General features: G+C 33.4%; 2 protein-coding genes across 2 annotated transcripts in view; both read left to right on the top strand.

The window, feature by feature from the left end:
• Positions 1 to 18,179, top strand: part of LOC146745925 (alpha-N-acetylneuraminide alpha-2,8-sialyltransferase-like) — a 68,074-nt gene that overhangs the window by 11,739 nt on the left and 38,156 nt on the right. The window contains exons 2-7 of the mRNA XM_085499269.1: positions 4,626 to 4,774; positions 5,915 to 5,974; positions 6,696 to 6,752; positions 7,498 to 7,566; positions 7,926 to 7,994; positions 8,166 to 8,234. Coding sequence (XP_085355395.1) covers positions 4,641 to 4,774; positions 5,915 to 5,974; positions 6,696 to 6,752; positions 7,498 to 7,566; positions 7,926 to 7,994; positions 8,166 to 8,234 — 458 coding nt within the window. The 5' untranslated portion in view covers positions 4,626 to 4,640. The remainder of the gene's footprint in view (positions 1 to 4,625; positions 4,775 to 5,914; positions 5,975 to 6,695; positions 6,753 to 7,497; positions 7,567 to 7,925; positions 7,995 to 8,165; positions 8,235 to 18,179) is intronic.
• On the top strand, positions 9,460 to 17,288 carry LOC146745927 (alpha-2,8-sialyltransferase 8B-like). The gene is made up of 2 exons (XM_085499454.1): positions 9,460 to 9,917; positions 14,850 to 17,288. The coding sequence occupies exons 1-2, from the start codon at positions 9,460 to 9,462 to the stop codon at positions 15,109 to 15,111; spliced, it is 720 nt and encodes a 239-aa protein (XP_085355580.1). The 3' UTR covers positions 15,112 to 17,288.

Below are 18,179 nucleotides of genomic sequence, written 5' to 3'. Positions count from 1 at the left end.
TTTATGAATATTGGTAAGCACATACCACAGGTGCTACATACAAAAAATAGAGATCCTAGACCCTCAGAAGGTGGTTCAAACGGCAGAATAATAAACATTACCAGAACAATAACAAAAGGCTTTCGATATTTAGAAATATGGAACTGGTCACCGGATTTGCTCTTCAGAGACAGCGAATGTTTTTACAATCGAAAGATGTAAACATTTTCTGAGACCATGATTGTTTTTATGTATGGTCTGTCATGGCATAAATCCATGTATCAGATACCTTGTACAATTATGACAACATTATTAGACCAAAACGTATCCAATAAATATACACACAAGATGCCGTCACCGCACACATGACAACAATTCGTAGAAACCTTTCATAATACGTAGAATGGATAAACTGATTACCATTCAGTGATAATTAAATTAAACAAAAAAATGCTTTCATTCTTTTATTTTTCCAACGACAACACTCCCTCACTGCCCATTTGTTTGTATTCGTATAATTCGAGATTACCAACCACGTCGATATCGCTATCCGCAGTCAGAAAGTAACAGGTATCCGTCTAGTAGAGTCGAACATAGAACGGCTAAAACGTTGAACAAGGGCGTAACCAGTCGAAGTTGCCACAATTCAAACCAAATGTTTTATAGCTAGTGATACTTGACTGGGTATACACCCGGTTCAAACACACAACTGCGCTGTATAATGAGCTTTGAGTTAACTCCCTTCAGAACATTGTAGATTAGCTTCTAATGGGGATCGCGTAGTTCGTTCTGATTTCAGCAATTTTCATTATTTATCGGCCCTAAAACAAAGCGAAATATGCATTTATGTTACATGGATTATGTAACTATGTTTAATATTAACTATAGTGTTGTCTTTCTGTCAAAGGCGAACCTTTCTGAAACAATGACAAGAAACAATTTGAGTTATCTTACTAACATACGAAAAATCAACACTCCAGCTAACCAAGATTAGCGAAAAAATAATTTCCTTGGCGTAGGTAAAAACCTTCAAGTTACACAAATGAACCAATTGAAGTTCAACATAAGCATACTAAATTTATTAATTTAAAAAAACAAATTACTGACACTAATTTAATGTCACAATTGAAGATATCAGTGAAGTAAGGTCGACTAAATCGAATTTCCTTGGAAACATTAATCACACAAAATTTCATGACCATTAAAAAATAATGTATCAACTATTAAGAAGTAGTAGTGTATATCTTTATTTTTATTTTAAAATGTGGTACTTTGACACACTACTCATAAGAATGTTACTTGTCAGTCACATGACAAAATGAAGGTTCTGTCTAACATGTGTACTGGTCAGTTTGTTTTGTTTTGTTCTTATGTATTTCTTTACATTGTTGTCAGTCATTTGCTTGTGTGGCCCTGGACTTGTTAATGACTATGTTGTCTAGTGTACTGGTCAGTTTGTTTTATTTTGTTCTTGTGGATTGTCTTTACATTGTTATAAGTCATTTACCTTTGCGTCCCTGGACTTGTAAATGATTATGTAGTCTAGTGTACTGGTCAGTTTGTTTTGTTTTGTTCTTATGTATTTCTTTACATTGTTATCAGTCATTTGCTTGTGTGGCCCTGGACTTGTTAATGACTATGTTGTCTAGTGTACTGGTCAGTTTGTTTTGTTTTGTTCTTGTGGATTGTCTTTACATTGTTATCAGTCAGTTGCTTTTGTGGCCCTGGACTTGTTAATGACTATGTAGTCTAGTGTACTGGTCAGTTTGTTTTGTTTTGTTCTTGTGGAGTGTTTTTTACATTGTTGTCAGTCATTCGCTTTTGAGTTCCTGGACTTGTGAATGATTATGTAGTCTAGTGTATTATGTAGTCTAGTCAATTTGTTTTGTTTTGTTCATATAGATTGTTTTTTTAATCGTTGTTTGTTTTGTGTTTATTGAGATGTACATTTCCGTATACGACTTTTGTCTTCAGATTTACAGTTTAGTACGTCATTTACCTCATAATAGAATGAAGGTAATTGTAGGATGACAGAATGCATAGTTGTACAGTGATTTTCAACGCCAACATAATGAAGTAAACAAAAATGTTTATTGTGTGCGTCATATCCACCAATTTGTAACAAACACAACTGTCACCTCTAAATTTCATCTCACGCGCTAAGATCAACTGCTGCCTTTTTGAACAGAAATTTGAACTGAAAGTGAACCATTTAAAATTCCTACAGGAGTATAAGAACAATGCAAGTGTTTGATATAATCTTGACCCAGACTTTTTGCTCTAATTTATCTTAGAAGTTTTAGTATGTGCTCTCTCGTGATCAGTACATCTTTCTTCTCTGTCATTTGTGTACGTTCTCAATATTTTCCCTGCTTTCCCTTGGATGAGACGTAAAACTGAAAACAAAATAAAAACATTACATACCCAACAGCTTAAGCGTCCAACTCATAACTTAACATTTACATAACATAAATATAACCATCTAAATATAGACGGATTCTGATGACAACGTACAGAGAATATGTTTGAACGCAAATACATTGGTTATGTAGTGCACAACCTCACCTTCATCATGTCTTCCGGTTCATTTACATAAAACTACCCAGGTTAATAAAGTATATGTAACAGAACATGTTATGACTTTTCCACATTGCCTGGGTGATTAACGCGGCCGTGAAAGTCGCGTATAAGTTTCATCTAACGAGGCTTGTCTTTCGCTGTGTGTTGCTATGGTTACTATAGCCCTATTACTACTACACTAACCGCGATAACAAGACAATTTAGTCGCAATTCCTTTTCTAGCGTAGTATATAGGTATATGCTCTTTTTATTCAGGTCTATTTCATTTAGTGTATATGTCGTGATTGCGATTACGTTCAAAAACCTGTCATTGTGACGGCTAAGATCGCTGCCCAGGTAAGCTGAGCATTCATCTCATACTAATAATAATCCCACTGACCAAAGCGTTTCAACCCACTTTATCCAGGTTACCCAAGGTAATCTCTAGTAAATACAGCCATATTATTTTGATTTCATTACCGTTTAACATTTATACCACGTGATTTCTCTACACGAAAGCCGTTGCGTGAATGTGACTCGTTGATAGAATTCTACAAACATACATACTGATAATACAAAGCGGGGTACTCATCACTACCCGGGCGATCGCTGGACGATCCCAGGCAAACCCATAGGTAACCACGGATACGGTATATATAGCACGAAGGGAAACAGGTTTCTATTTACATAACATTTTGCTTACCACTGCGCTAGTATGACGTAGACTGGATTATTTATCATTTGTTCAGATCTGCGCATGCACAATATACCGCCCATTCTCAGATGACGTAACACATATATTAACTTATGTGAAGGGAGGGGGTGGTTATCTGTCAAAAAAACCATGGTCAATAAACCTTCCTTCATGCCTATACGTTTATAGTATCATCTGCACTAATTATTCTCTCGCACTTGGCCACAAAGAAATTTGAATTTTGAATTTTGTGCAAACAAATATGGTATTTTAAATGCGTTTTATACATACTGCAGAATAATAGCGACAGAGTGAAAATATTCTGTCTTAATTTATTAACATCTCGGTCTGTCGCTTCCGCCATGTAACTGCCAGAATAAACCATTACCTGTGATCAGTGTCTATAACAACCAAAACTAAATTAAAGATACTTCAGAAAAACAAAATACGCTGTTGGTAATGAAGACACAAAGACATGAAATAGCTACAACACACTATCGAAATTAATTATACATTACAATTAATAACATTTTAAGCAACACACATCTTACTCAAACTAGTTCAAATAATGTGTGACCAAGTTAATCACATCCTGTAAAATATTTAACATTTTTAATGAAATCAATTAAATATGCAAATGTTATTATTTGATTTGTTAAAATGAACTTCCCAACAAGTCAAATTTATGTCGATTAACTTCTACACAGATTTACAAGTTATTCTAATACATAAGTATTTAATAACAAAATATCCTGCCAGATTGACAACCGCTGAGTTATATTGTAAACTCCTGTTAAACATGGAATATGAAAACATATATTTTTTCTAAATATTATTCGATATTCTAAATACGGTTTATCATAAACTAAAACTGTTGCGTTTACAGGTCACACGACAATATTCGCTTAAATAAAAAAATACTCTAATACGTATGTGAAATGATTATTATCGTACGTACTTAAACAACCAGCGCATGTGCGTATTTTATAGTAGTTTATTGTTTAATCAAACAAATACGCACACAAATAAAATAACCTAAAAATAGATAAAAAAACATACTATTTTCATTTCATTTTGTACATCGATTTTTTTTATTTTGTCCTAGTAAACATGAAATGTCACATATGTAAAAAATAAACTTATTACTATTCAGTGGGATTCCAATCAAATATGTTTTTTCCGATTCAACTTATTCTGACAAAAGGCAACATTTTAAGTGCACTATTTTTCTATAATTTCTATTTGTTGTACATAATAAACTTTATCAGGCCACAAATCAAGGTTATTGTAAATATTGTGACAGGAAAAATCTTTTAGTTACCCTTGTCTGAGCTTATTGTGTTAGGCTTGTGACATTGGGAACATTTATTTGTGAGATTTGTATTTACTTTAGTTCCAGAACCTGGCCATGAAATGCACACCAGTCACTATATTTGTAAACGTGTTATTGTGTGGATTAGCTGTATACGTGTTTTTGTTCACTAAGTGGAGTACAACGCTTAGCATTAGACCCGTTACTAGAGGGAGACAGTTCACATTTAGGTAGGTATATTGAATCTCATTGCATTCGAGGAAATGAAACTCTTGCTTTTAATACACAAAACGCACGCCGTGGTCTTAACATGTCGCCCGTGTGTTGACCGTACGATATTCGCCTGCAGATATACATTTGTTAATACAGTTACTAAACAATGATTGTCGTCCAATGTATTCAACATTCAGCGCACGGGTAGATATGCCAACCATATTGTCATACAAGATGGCATTTAACACAGCACGGTACATATGATAATATTACCTCGCTATAATAAATAAAAGTGTGTAAATAATTGCTGAAAATATAAATATAAGATATTCGTATAGGAACTTGTTTGGTGTATTTAATAATAATCATCGCCTGTCGAAATATACTGCGAGATTTTGCCAAAAATATGCAAAACACTAACGACCTTTTGCTAGTTTGGGTATTACCGCTATTACACTATAAAATACAAAACAAACAATAAAGACATATTTTGGATCCGGCTAAAGTAAAATAAGTGTCGTCCCTAGAAACAGCATTGTCATATTATAAATACAGTAGAAAAAATTAAAATCTCTAGTTCGTCCTTGTGTGCAGCAACTTTGGCGAAGCGTTTCTTTTTTTTAATGTTCTATTGTTTATGTATTACATAGATCAGCAGGGAACGAGTCTTACGTGTCTTGAATAACTAAAATTGAATAACTAAAATTTAAAATACAGAAAATAGTTATTCAGAGGGTCTAGATTTCAAAATTGTTCCGGGGCAGCAAGCCCCAGGACCCCTCTAGTAAGCACCTTCGGTGGGAGGACAGACTTGAAAATTTACTAGTGGAAACGCATTTTGATTAGTGATCTTGTTTCATTTTTGTTCGAAACAGAATGCGGAAATAAAACACATGGCTGGTGTTATACAACTGTTTTTTTCATTCGTCTATAATAATAGCAGATATCAATTGAAATGTCGCATATCAACTATTGCAGTATCCTATGTTGTCACGTGTGACTGTAGCATGTAATTTCACAGGCAAAAACGAACATAATTATATTCCGTAGAAGATTCCATATTATACCCCCTAGGATTACGTAATGTAATTGTTTTGTTTAGTGCAGGTGATGATCAGAATAGTATTAGATCTAATTAATCATGTATTTCTTTATAGTTTCACTACGGGGCATATGAACAATAATTCTGTTATCAACAATTGGCCAAAGATTTCTAAGTAAGTTTTGTTTTTCACATATTGCCACGTGTTATGTGGTCGTCAATGTACTTACTTCACCTCCCCTCACATACACTCACACACATGTAATATGCTGCATAAATCACATGGTAGCACAGGTTCTGTTGATTTGCCGAATAGTGGCGTTAAGGGAGTTCAACGCTATGTCAAAATGCCTATGATGGACATGACGCATATATTGTGAAAACAAATTATGACATTGAAAAGAAATTCAATAAAATGTATTTTTCCCAATTATATTTCATATTAGGATTTGTGTACATTTTAAAAATTGAATTTTTCTCTACGTATCAATTTCGAGTTATAATATGATCACACCATCTGTCTAGTTTGGGAAAGGTTGTTTTGTGCATATTTGCTAAAACAGGACATAGAAATATAAAACACGTGTTATACATGTCACGAGTAACAACTCTGATGTTTCCAAAAGCTCTTACCGAGTAATTGCTTTTTACTCGTCTATAGTGCTAGCAGATATCAATTTAAATATTGTATATCTACTATGGCAGTTTTATATATAACAGGTTATCACGTGTGGCTGTAGCATGTCATTTCACAAATAAAAACGAGAATAAATATATTTCATCACGGAGATTCCTTATTATAAAAACTATAATTACGTAATGTAATTGGTACTCTTAGTGTGGGGGAAAATCATTTGCATAATATGAGATCTAATTACTTGCGTATTTCTTTATAGCGTCAATACGGAACATACAGAGAAGAACAATTCTGGCATCAACAATTGGATATCTAAGTAAGTTTTGTTTTTATTTATTGTGTTTTTTGTGTGTGTTCGTCTATGCACGTACCTCTCGCCCTCAAACATGTAATATGTTGAAAATCTCGCATGGCAGCACTTGCCGAACGGCGACGTTAAGAGAGAGCAACCCATATAAGTCAAATATGTCTGTGATGAACTGAGTTTGAGTGCAAAGAATTGTGGGAAAGAACCTCCCTGCACATATATTGTGAAATTAAAATGTACTAAATGAAATGTATTTTCTCTAATATATTGTATATTACGATTCGTATACAAATTAGCATTCGCGTTTTCACCCCATCGTACACATTTTAAGATGCGAAGAAGAATTGTGTTTATGATCACACCATCTGTCTAGTTTGGAAAAGGTTGACTACTCTGTTTTATACATGTTCGACAAAACAGGGCATTAAAAATAAAACACTTGGCTGGTGTAATACAGGTTGTGACTAACAACTCCAATAATTTTTCCAAACGCTTCCGCCGAGTTGTTGCTTTTTACTCTTCTGTAGTACTAGCATATATCAATTTAAATGTGGTATATTGCACTATCATACAATGACATCACATGTTGTCACGTGTGATTGTAGCATGTCATTTCACAGCCGAAAACGAAAGTAATTTCCTAACGGAGGTTATGTTACGCCTCCTAGGATTACGTAATGTAATTGTTATGTCTATGCAGGGGAGTATTATTTGCATAGTATTAAGATCTAATTAGTTACGTATTTCCTTATAGTGTCACTACGAAGCATAACAAGAACTTGAAAAATAACAAGGATTCTAGCATCAACAATTCGATATCTAAGTAAGCTTTTTGTTTTCGTCTTAGTACTTTTTTCAACTCACGTGTAATTTTATTTGTTGCAAAAAATATAATTGTAGCACAGATTTTGTTGATTTTCCAAACAACGACGTTAAGGGAGTTTGACCTAAAAATATGTAATTACGATCTAATTAGTTACGTATTTCGTTATAGTGTCACTACGAGTCACTACGAAGCATAACAAGAAGCTGAAAAATAAGCTTTCTGTTTTCGTCCAAGTACTTTTCCCAACTCACATGTAATTTCATTTGTTGCAAAAAATATAATGGTAGCACAACATTAAGGGAGTTCGAACTACAAATATGTAATTGCGATCTAATTTGTTACGTATTTCTTTATAGTGTCACTACGAAGCATAACAAGAACTTGAAAAATAACAAGGATTCTAGCATCAACAATTCGATATCTAAGTAAGCTTTTTGTTTTCGTCTTAGTACTTTTTTCAACTCACGTGTAATTTTATTTGTTGCAAAAAATATAATTGTAGCACAGATTTTGTTGATTTTCCAAACAACGACGTTAAGGGAGTTCGAACTACAAATATGTAATTGCGATCTAATTAGTTACGTATTTCTTCATAGTGTCATTACGAAGCATGACAAGAACTTGAAAAATAACAAGGATTCTAGCATCAACAATTGGATATCTAAGTAAGCTTCTATTTTTTTCAACTCACGTGTAATTTCATTTGTTGCAAAAAATATAATTGTAGCACAGATTTTGTTGATTTTCCAAACAACGACGTTAAGGGAGTTCGACCTAAAATATGAAATTGTGATCTAATTAGTTATGTATTACTTTATAGTGTCACTACGAAGCATAACAAGAACTTGAAAAATAACAAGGATTCTAGCATCAACAATTGGATATCTAAGTAAGATTTTTGTTTTCGTTTTAGTACTTTTTTTCAACTCACGTGTAATTTCAATTGTTGCAAAAAATATAATGGTAGCACAGGTTTTGTTGATTTTCCAAATAACGACGTTAAGGGCGTTTGACCTAAAAATATGTAATTACGATCTAGTTAGTTACGTATTTCTTTATAGTGTCACTACGAAGCATAACAATAACTTGAACAATAACAAGGATTCTAGCATCAACAATTGGATATCTAAGTAAGCTTTTATTTTTTTCAACTCGCGTGTAATTTCATTTGTTGCAAAAAATATAATTGTAGCACAGATTTTGTTGATTTTCCAAACAACGACGTTAAGGGAGTTCCACCTAAAAATATGTAATTATGATCTCATTAGTTACGTATTTCTTTATAGTGTCACTACGAAACATAACAAGACCCTGAAAAAAAAAGACTCTAGCATCAACAATTGGATATCTAAGTAAGCTTTGTGTTTTCTCCACTCACGTGTAATTTCATTTGTTGCAATAAATATAATGGTAGCATTGGTATTTTTGATTTTCCAAACAACGACGTTAAGGGGGTTCGACCCAAAAATATGTCTGTGCCAATTATGTCGCTGAACATATGTGCAATGCACTATGGGAAAAATAACTTCCTTCGCATATATTGTGAAGAAATATCAAAGTGAAGTGTACTAAATAAAACGGAAATGTATATTAGGATTGGTAAACATTACAATATTCCATATTTCCATGGTTTTAAATATTATCACCCGTGTGTTGGTCGTACCGTAATCGTCTGTAGAGATATATTTATCAATAAAGTTAATACAAAATGATTTTTGGCATTTAATACAGTACGATGCTTATAGTAATATTACCTCGCTATATTTGTCCTTCATGTTAATTTAGAGAGACGAATACGTTCATTTATTTATTTTCAGGCAAAATATTACTGAGAGTTTTTCATCGAGAACCCTGATTAGAATTTTCCAGAAAGATATCCGAATTGAAGATATGGACTTGGACCAAAGTAATTGGACGTCTTTGAATAAATCGACATACTATTTACCACGACAGAAGAATTGTGCAGTCGTTGGCAACAGTGGAATTCTACGTAACAGCTCGTGCGGCAGAGACACTGACTCCAACGATTTTGTTTTCCGCTGTAATATTCCAGATGTAGATAATTATATTAAAGACGTTGGAAAACAAACAAATATAAACATTGTATTCCAGACTACTATACGTGACTTATACGCACTCTGCAAAAACGCCACAGTCCGTCAATCTATACTGGCAGAGAGATTACACGTTCTCAATAACTCAATACTATGGTATCCAGAAAGTTTTAGAAGTAAACAAGTTACCAACGAGACTGCAAAAGAAGCTCTGAACTGCATCAAAACAAAATTTAACCTTCAATTTCAGTTCGCTATTTCAGCTACCTATGATTTTACCGGAAAACTGAAGAGGTAAATGCTTTCAATAATATTCGAGCAGAATGGAATCTACACGACACTGACAACTTCATTAAAGCAATCAAAGAATAATGCCATATATGGAACAATAACGGGTACAATCTTCCAATAAACAGTAACAAACGTGTACACCAATGTAATCTAAAGAACACTAACGTGCACACAAATGTGATCTAGAGAACAATAACGTGCACACAAATGTGATCTAGAGAACAATAACGCGTACACCAGTGCAATATAGAGAACAATAACACGAACACCAATGCAATCTAGAGAACAATAACTTGTACACTAATGCAAACTAGAGAACAATAACGTGTACACTAATGCAATATAGAGAACAATAACGTGTACACTTATTCAATCTAGAGAACAATAACATGTACACTAATGTAATCTAGAGAACAATAATGTGTACACTAATGCAATCTATAGAACAAGAACGTGTACACTAATGTAATCTGGAGTCCAATAACATGTACAGTAATGCAATATAGAGAAAAATAACGTGTACACTAATGCAATCTATAGAACAATAACATGTACACTAATGCAATCTAGAGAACAATAACGTGTACACTAATGCAATCTAGAGAACAATAACGTGTACACTAATGCAATCTAGAGAACAATAACATGTACACTAATGCAATCTAGAGAACAATAAGGTGTACACTAATGCAATCTAGAGAACAATAACGTGTACACTAATGCAATCTAGAGAACAATAACATGTACACTAATGTAATCTAGAGAACAATAAGGTGTACACTAATGCGATATAAAGAATAATAACATGTACACTAATGCAATATAGAGAACAATAACATGTACACTAATGCAATATAGAGAACAATAACGTGTACACTAATGCAATCTAGAGAACAATAACGTATACACTAATATAATTTGGAGTCCAATAACATGTACATTAATGCAATCTAGAGAAAAATAACGTGTACACTAATGCAATCATAAGAACAATAACGTGTACACTAATGCGATCTAGAGAACAATAACGTGTACACGGATGTGATCTTTAGAACAATAACATGGACACAAATGTGATGTAGAGAACAATAATGTGTACACTAATGTAATCTGGAGAATAATGATATGTACACTAATTTGATCTAGAGTACAATAACGTGTACACTAATGTGATCTAGAGAACAATAACATAGATACCAATGCGATCTTGAGAACAATAATATGTTCGCTAATTTGATCTAGAGTTCAATAACGTGTAAACTAATGCGATCTAGAGAATACAAACGTGTACACGGATGTGATCTTTAGAACAATAACATGGACACCAATGTGATGTAGAGAACAATAATGTGTACACTAATGTAATCTGGAGAATAATGATATGTACACTAATTTGATCTAGAGTTCAATAACGTGTACACTAATGTGATCTAGAGAACAATAACATAGATACCAATGCGATCTTGAGAACAATAATATGTTCGCTAATTTGATCTAGAGTTCAATAACGTGTAAACTAATGCGATCTAGAGAATACAAACGTGTACACTAATGTGATCTTTAGAACAATAACATGGACACCAATGTGATGTACAGAACAATAACGTGTACACTTATGTTATCTTGAGAACAATATCATGGACACCAATACAATCTAGAGAACAATAATATGTACACTAATGTGATCAAGAGTACAATAACGTGTACACTAATGTGATCTAGAGAACAATAACGTGTACGCTAATATGATCTTGAGAACAATAATATGAACACCAATGCAATCTAGAGAACAATAATGTGTACAATAATGTAATCTAGAGAACAATAACATGTACACTAATGTGATCTAGAGAACAATAACGTTTACGCTAATGCGATCTAGAGAACAATAACATGTACACTAATGCAATCTAGAGAACAATAATGTGTACAATAATGTAATCTAGAGAACAATAACGTGTACACTAATGCGATCTAGAGAACAATAACGTGTACACTAATGCAATCTAGAGAACAATAACGTATACACTAATGTGATCTATAGAACAATAACGTGTACACTAATGTAATCTGAAGTCCAATAACATGTACACTAATGCAATCTAGAGAATAATAACATGTACACTAATTCAATCTATAGAACAATAACATGTACACTAATGCAATATAGAGAACAATAACGTGTACACTAATTCAATCTAGAGAACAATAACATGTACACTAATGCAATATAGAGAAAAATAACATGTACACTAATGCAATCTAGAGAAAAATAACGTGTACACTAATGCAATCTATAGAACAATAACGTGTACACTAATGTAATCTGGAGTCCAATAACAAGTATACTAATGCAATCTAGAGAAAAATAACGTGTACACCAATGCAATCTATAGAACAATAACATGTACACTAATGCAATAGAGAACAATAACGTGTACACTAATTCAATCTAGAGAACAATAACATGTACACTAATGCAATATAGAGAAAAATAACATGTACACTAATGCAATCTAGAGAAAAATAACGTGTACACTAATGCAATCTATAGAACAATAACATGTACACTAATGTAATCTAGAGAACAATAATGTGTACACTAATGCAATCTATAGAACAAGAACGTGTACACTAATGTAATCTGGAGTCCAATAACATGTACAGTAATGCAATATAGAGAAAAATAACGTGTACACTAATGCAATCTATAGAACAATAACATGTACACTAATGCAATCTAGAGAACAATAACGTGTACACTAATGCAATCTAGAGAACAATAACGTGTACACTAATGCAATCTAGAGAACAATAACATGTACACTAATGCAATCTAGAGAACAATAAGGTGTACACTAATGCAATCTAGAGAACAATAACGTGTACACTAATGCAATCTAGAGAACAATAACATGTACACTAATGTAATCTAGAGAACAATAAGGTGTACACTAATGCGATATAAAGAATAATAACATGTACACTAATGCAATATAGAGAACAATAACATGTACACTAATGCAATATAGAGAACAATAACGTGTACACTAATGCAATCTAGAGAACAATAACGTATACACTAATATAATTTGGAGTCCAATAACATGTACATTAATGCAATCTAGAGAAAAATAACGTGTACACTAATGCAATCATAAGAACAATAACGTGTACACTAATGCGATCTAGAGAACAATAACGTGTACACGGATGTGATCTTTAGAACAATAACATGGACACAAATGTGATGTAGAGAACAATAATGTGTACACTAATGTAATCTGGAGAATAATGATATGTACACTAATTTGATCTAGAGTACAATAACGTGTACACTAATGTGATCTAGAGAACAATAACATAGATACCAATGCGATCTTGAGAACAATAATATGTTCGCTAATTTGATCTAGAGTTCAATAACGTGTAAACTAATGCGATCTAGAGAATACAAACGTGTACACGGATGTGATCTTTAGAACAATAACATGGACACCAATGTGATGTAGAGAACAATAATGTGTACACTAATGTAATCTGGAGAATAATGATATGTACACTAATTTGATCTAGAGTTCAATAACGTGTACACTAATGTGATCTAGAGAACAATAACATAGATACCAATGCGATCTTGAGAACAATAATATGTTCGCTAATTTGATCTAGAGTTCAATAACGTGTAAACTAATGCGATCTAGAGAATACAAACGTGTACACTAATGTGATCTTTAGAACAATAACATGGACACCAATGTGATGTACAGAACAATAACGTGTACACTTATGTTATCTTGAGAACAATATCATGGACACCAATACAATCTAGAGAACAATAATATGTACACTAATGTGATCAAGAGTACAATAACGTGTACACTAATGTGATCTAGAGAACAATAACGTGTACGCTAATATGATCTTGAGAACAATAATATGAACACCAATGCAATCTAGAGAACAATAATGTGTACAATAATGTAATCTAGAGAACAATAACATGTACACTAATGTGATCTAGAGAACAATAACGTTTACGCTAATGCGATCTAGAGAACAATAACATGTACACTAATGCAATCTAGAGAACAATAATGTGTACAATAATGTAATCTAGAGAACAATAACGTGTACACTAATGCGATCTAGAGAACAATAACGTGTACACTAATGCAATCTAGAGAACAATAACGTATACACTAATGTGATCTATAGAACAATAACGTGTACACTAATGTAATCTGAAGTCCAATAACATGTACACTAATGCAATCTAGAGAATAATAACATGTACACTAATTCAATCTAGAGAATAATAACATGTACACTAATGCAATCTAGAGAACAATAACGTGTACACTAATGTAATCTGAAGTCCAATAACATGTACACTAATGCAATCTAGAGAATAATAACATGTACACTAATTCAATCTAGAGAACAATAACGTGTACACTAGTGCAATCTAGAGAACAATAACATGTACACTAATGCAATCGAGAGAAAACTAACGTGTACACTAATGCAATCTATAGACCAATAACATGTACAATAATGCAATCTAGAGAACTATAATGTGTGCGCTAATGTGATCTTGAGAACAATAACATGGACCCCAATGCAATCTACAGAACAATAATATGTACACTAATGTAATCAAAAGAACAATAACGTGTACACTAATATGATCTAGACAAAAATTACATTTACACTAATGTGATCTAGAGAACAATAACGTGTACACTAATGCAACATAGTGAACACTAACGTGCAACCCAATGAAATCAAAGAAACAACATTAGAAGTGGTGTGCATAGTAATTCTCTGTGTTAACGGTTCTCAACATTGTCGATTCTTATTTTTTTTTCATTTTGTTGATCGTTTGTAAAGTATTGTATATATGGCTTTAATTGTATTCAATTTCATTTTCAGGTTACTCAAGTTAAAGAAACCGACAACTGGTATGAGGGCCATTGTTGCTGCTCTCATTCTCTGTGAACATGTCAATGTTTATGGATTTTACCCATATGCTTTTGATCAGAATGGCAACAACCTACCTTATCATTACTACGGACCGTTCATCAGAGTAGATCGTCTCCACACATCGCACAATTACTCCGCCGAGTTCCAAACATTGCAAATGTTGCACAAAAGAAACGTCCTAAGACTAGTTACAGATGGCTGCAAAATTTGAACAATCGCGCTGTAAATATGTACAATATTTTCAAATTATTTTAAATGAGCTGTCATGCCAAGGTAAAGACTTTGGTAACTGCGCGATCTTGCAACTTTGATATCTACTTTTCTTCTGTTTTCTTCTCCATTCAACGACACACAAGCGTGTTTATTGCACGTAATTTTTATATTGTACACGCTAGATTGATTGTTTGTGGTATTGTAACTTTATTGATTTTTAATGATGTAACAATGTTCATTGTTCATAAGTCGTCTCATATGATTGGGTTTGATTATGGGTTTTCACTCTGTTACCAGTACAAGACATTTAATTCATCACTTGTAGCATGTGAGCTGTGATAACAACACTACATTTGATTGAGCACTCTGTCCCCACTGAGCAATTTCTGACTGATTGTCCGAGTATGGGGGCATTATCTATTATTAGAAAATAGAAACGTGCTATTGGTCGAAGTTCATAATTGATGTGGGAGGGGAAGTTGTTGTCGACATTCATAGTTGATTAAAGGGCTGTAACATTGCATGCATTCAATTTTAAAACTAGCAATAATACAATTGTATTGTTCAAAAATGATTTTCGATAGTGATAAATTGGTCTAAGTAATTGTGCACGCTCTACAGAGTCCGGTTCGAATATACCTGTGCGATTACTTAACAAAGTTATAGGTAACGTTATAAGTGTGAAGCAGTAGTTTGCCTCGTTCAATTTTCAAACCACGCTTTTACTGTTTATTGCTCGTTCCCAGTTAATAAACAACACTGAAACACACCAAGTTCGGGTTTTTTATGTACGCAGTGATAAAAACAATTAGTACGTGCCGCACAGTAAATATTTTTCGTATTTGACGAGTCGTCAAATATGAGGTCGTATTTTGTTGGCAGTATCTAATGGGCCGTAATTTGCATGCATGATAACATCTAGTATCCCACAAAATAAAGATCCAATTTGGTCGAAGGAAAGTATTTTCAATACAATTATGAGCAAAGGAAAGTATTTTCAGTACAAATCTTGGCGAAGGGAAGTATTTTCAAAACAATTATGGGCGAAGAAAAGAATTTTCAGTGCAAACATGGAAGAAAGAGAGTATTTTCAATACGACTATAGGCGATAGATTTTTATAGTTTTATCAGAAAAACTCTCCTTATATATAGTGAATATATTCACAGGAATTTTGTATTCATCATCGATAATTGTACATTCGCTTAAGGTCGTCACATTAAACAATTTTCTTCACCGAAGTAATATAGTTTCGCATTTTATAGTCAACACGTCACATTTAAAAACGCGTTTCCTCGCCCCTTTGCACTCCTTCCTTTTAATAGCGACCTTGTTGACCACGCTTAATTAGCCTTAGTGAATCACTACGTACAACAGCGACATAATTCAATTGAAATGTACCGAAATTTGACATTATTTAAAGCAGCATTGTGTGACAAAAACGATGAGTAAAATGACGATTGCCATTTATGAGGACAATAAATTGACGATAAGGTATTGGTCACGTGATATGAACTGACAAATTACGGGCAGTGGCTAAGGACGAGAAGTTATATTTAATTTGGTGAATGGTTTATTATTAAAATAGTCCAATTGTTTATGGATAGATCTCTCGATTTCCTAACAGTTTAACTTGAATAACGGCCCAGGTCATAGAAACCTAATGAACAAATAATGCGAATGCAAAAACGTAACTTTACTTTTCATGTTCATAAACCACGTCTAGACACAGAGACCGTAAGAGCTAAAATATACATGAGAATACAGCTAATCTGTTATATGAACACTTTTTGACTACGGGCAATTTGAAGGTATTTGAAGGTAAACATACTGATTAGAGCTGAGTTCACCGTGACCAGAGAGTATGATTGCTATACTAAATTCAACCATAAGATCTTCTGTCTATAACAAATACGTTCAAATATTCCGTTACCAACAAGCTGTACAAAATAAGCTAATCTATAATTTGTGAAATAATAACATCATTCAATAATCTTTATTTTGTTTCATCAGTGCAACTAATAACACACTAAAATAGTGATTTCAACAATTTCAACAATTTGAACAGAGAAACCTGTTCTTCACATTCCATGTAATTTTACTATAGTTATGGTATTAGTAATTTGGTTAAATGTAATTTGCATTTTCTAAATAAATAAGTGTAAATACAAAAGAAATCAATGACCACAACATTTTTGTTTGTGCCTCGACTCACCTCCATAACCACATAGAATTTTACCTTTTTCTTAATGGCAGTCAAAAAACTGGCCCACCTTGATTTTGGGGCATTCCATTTTGACTCTACATTACTACTAAGTCATGTTAGAGGGCATATCGGCCCGGCCTTTGTCTACAGTGCGGGAAGGATGCAAAAACAATATATTTCACAATATACGTGTCTTTGCTTTCTACGCATAGTTGTAAATGTATAATTCAAAACACTGACGTGCATATGAAACCGATGATTTCAATAAAGTTTGAAAAAAAAATCAGTCGTATTATGTCGGAGAAGCGTTGATGACATGGTCGATCTAATGTTGATCCTTAGTGTTTTGACACCAGTTGGGGGGGGGGGTACTCACATTGAAGTACTATATAAAAGTGTCGCCAAAAGGGATTCCAAATTTACCACTCTGAAAAGGGGTATGTTATTTTACCCTGCCTGTCTGAAAAAGGGGTATTCATTTTTCATCATTTCTGTCGGAAAGGGGCCCATATTTTCTAAAAACTGTCTCTAGAGCTTGAGATCCAATAATCAGGAGAATGAGGCTGTTTTTTTCTTTCTGTAACTACATTTCGATCGTCAAAGTCTATCCCAGGAGTCCACCTGCTTTTCCCTTGGTACCATTTATGCTTACTGTCTGGAACGGGGTGTCAAATATCTACAGTTTGTCTGAAAAGGGGAAGGCAACCAACAAACTACACACCCATGTTAGAATTTTTTGTAAGTACCCCCCCCCCACGGATCATAACTCAACGTAACGCTGCCTACGATTTCAGAAGGCAACTGTTAACCTACGTTTTTCTTCGTAATCTGTGTTAATTTCATTAAAAGTGACGGTTTTTGT

Source organism: Saccoglossus kowalevskii, chromosome 5, assembly GCF_978046115.1.
Source record: "Saccoglossus kowalevskii chromosome 5, keSacKowa6.1, whole genome shotgun sequence".
Lineage (NCBI taxonomy): Eukaryota > Metazoa > Hemichordata > Enteropneusta > Harrimaniidae > Saccoglossus > Saccoglossus kowalevskii.
The sequence above is the reverse complement of the archived record's forward strand: the minus strand, read 5'-3'. Positions and strand labels throughout refer to the sequence as shown.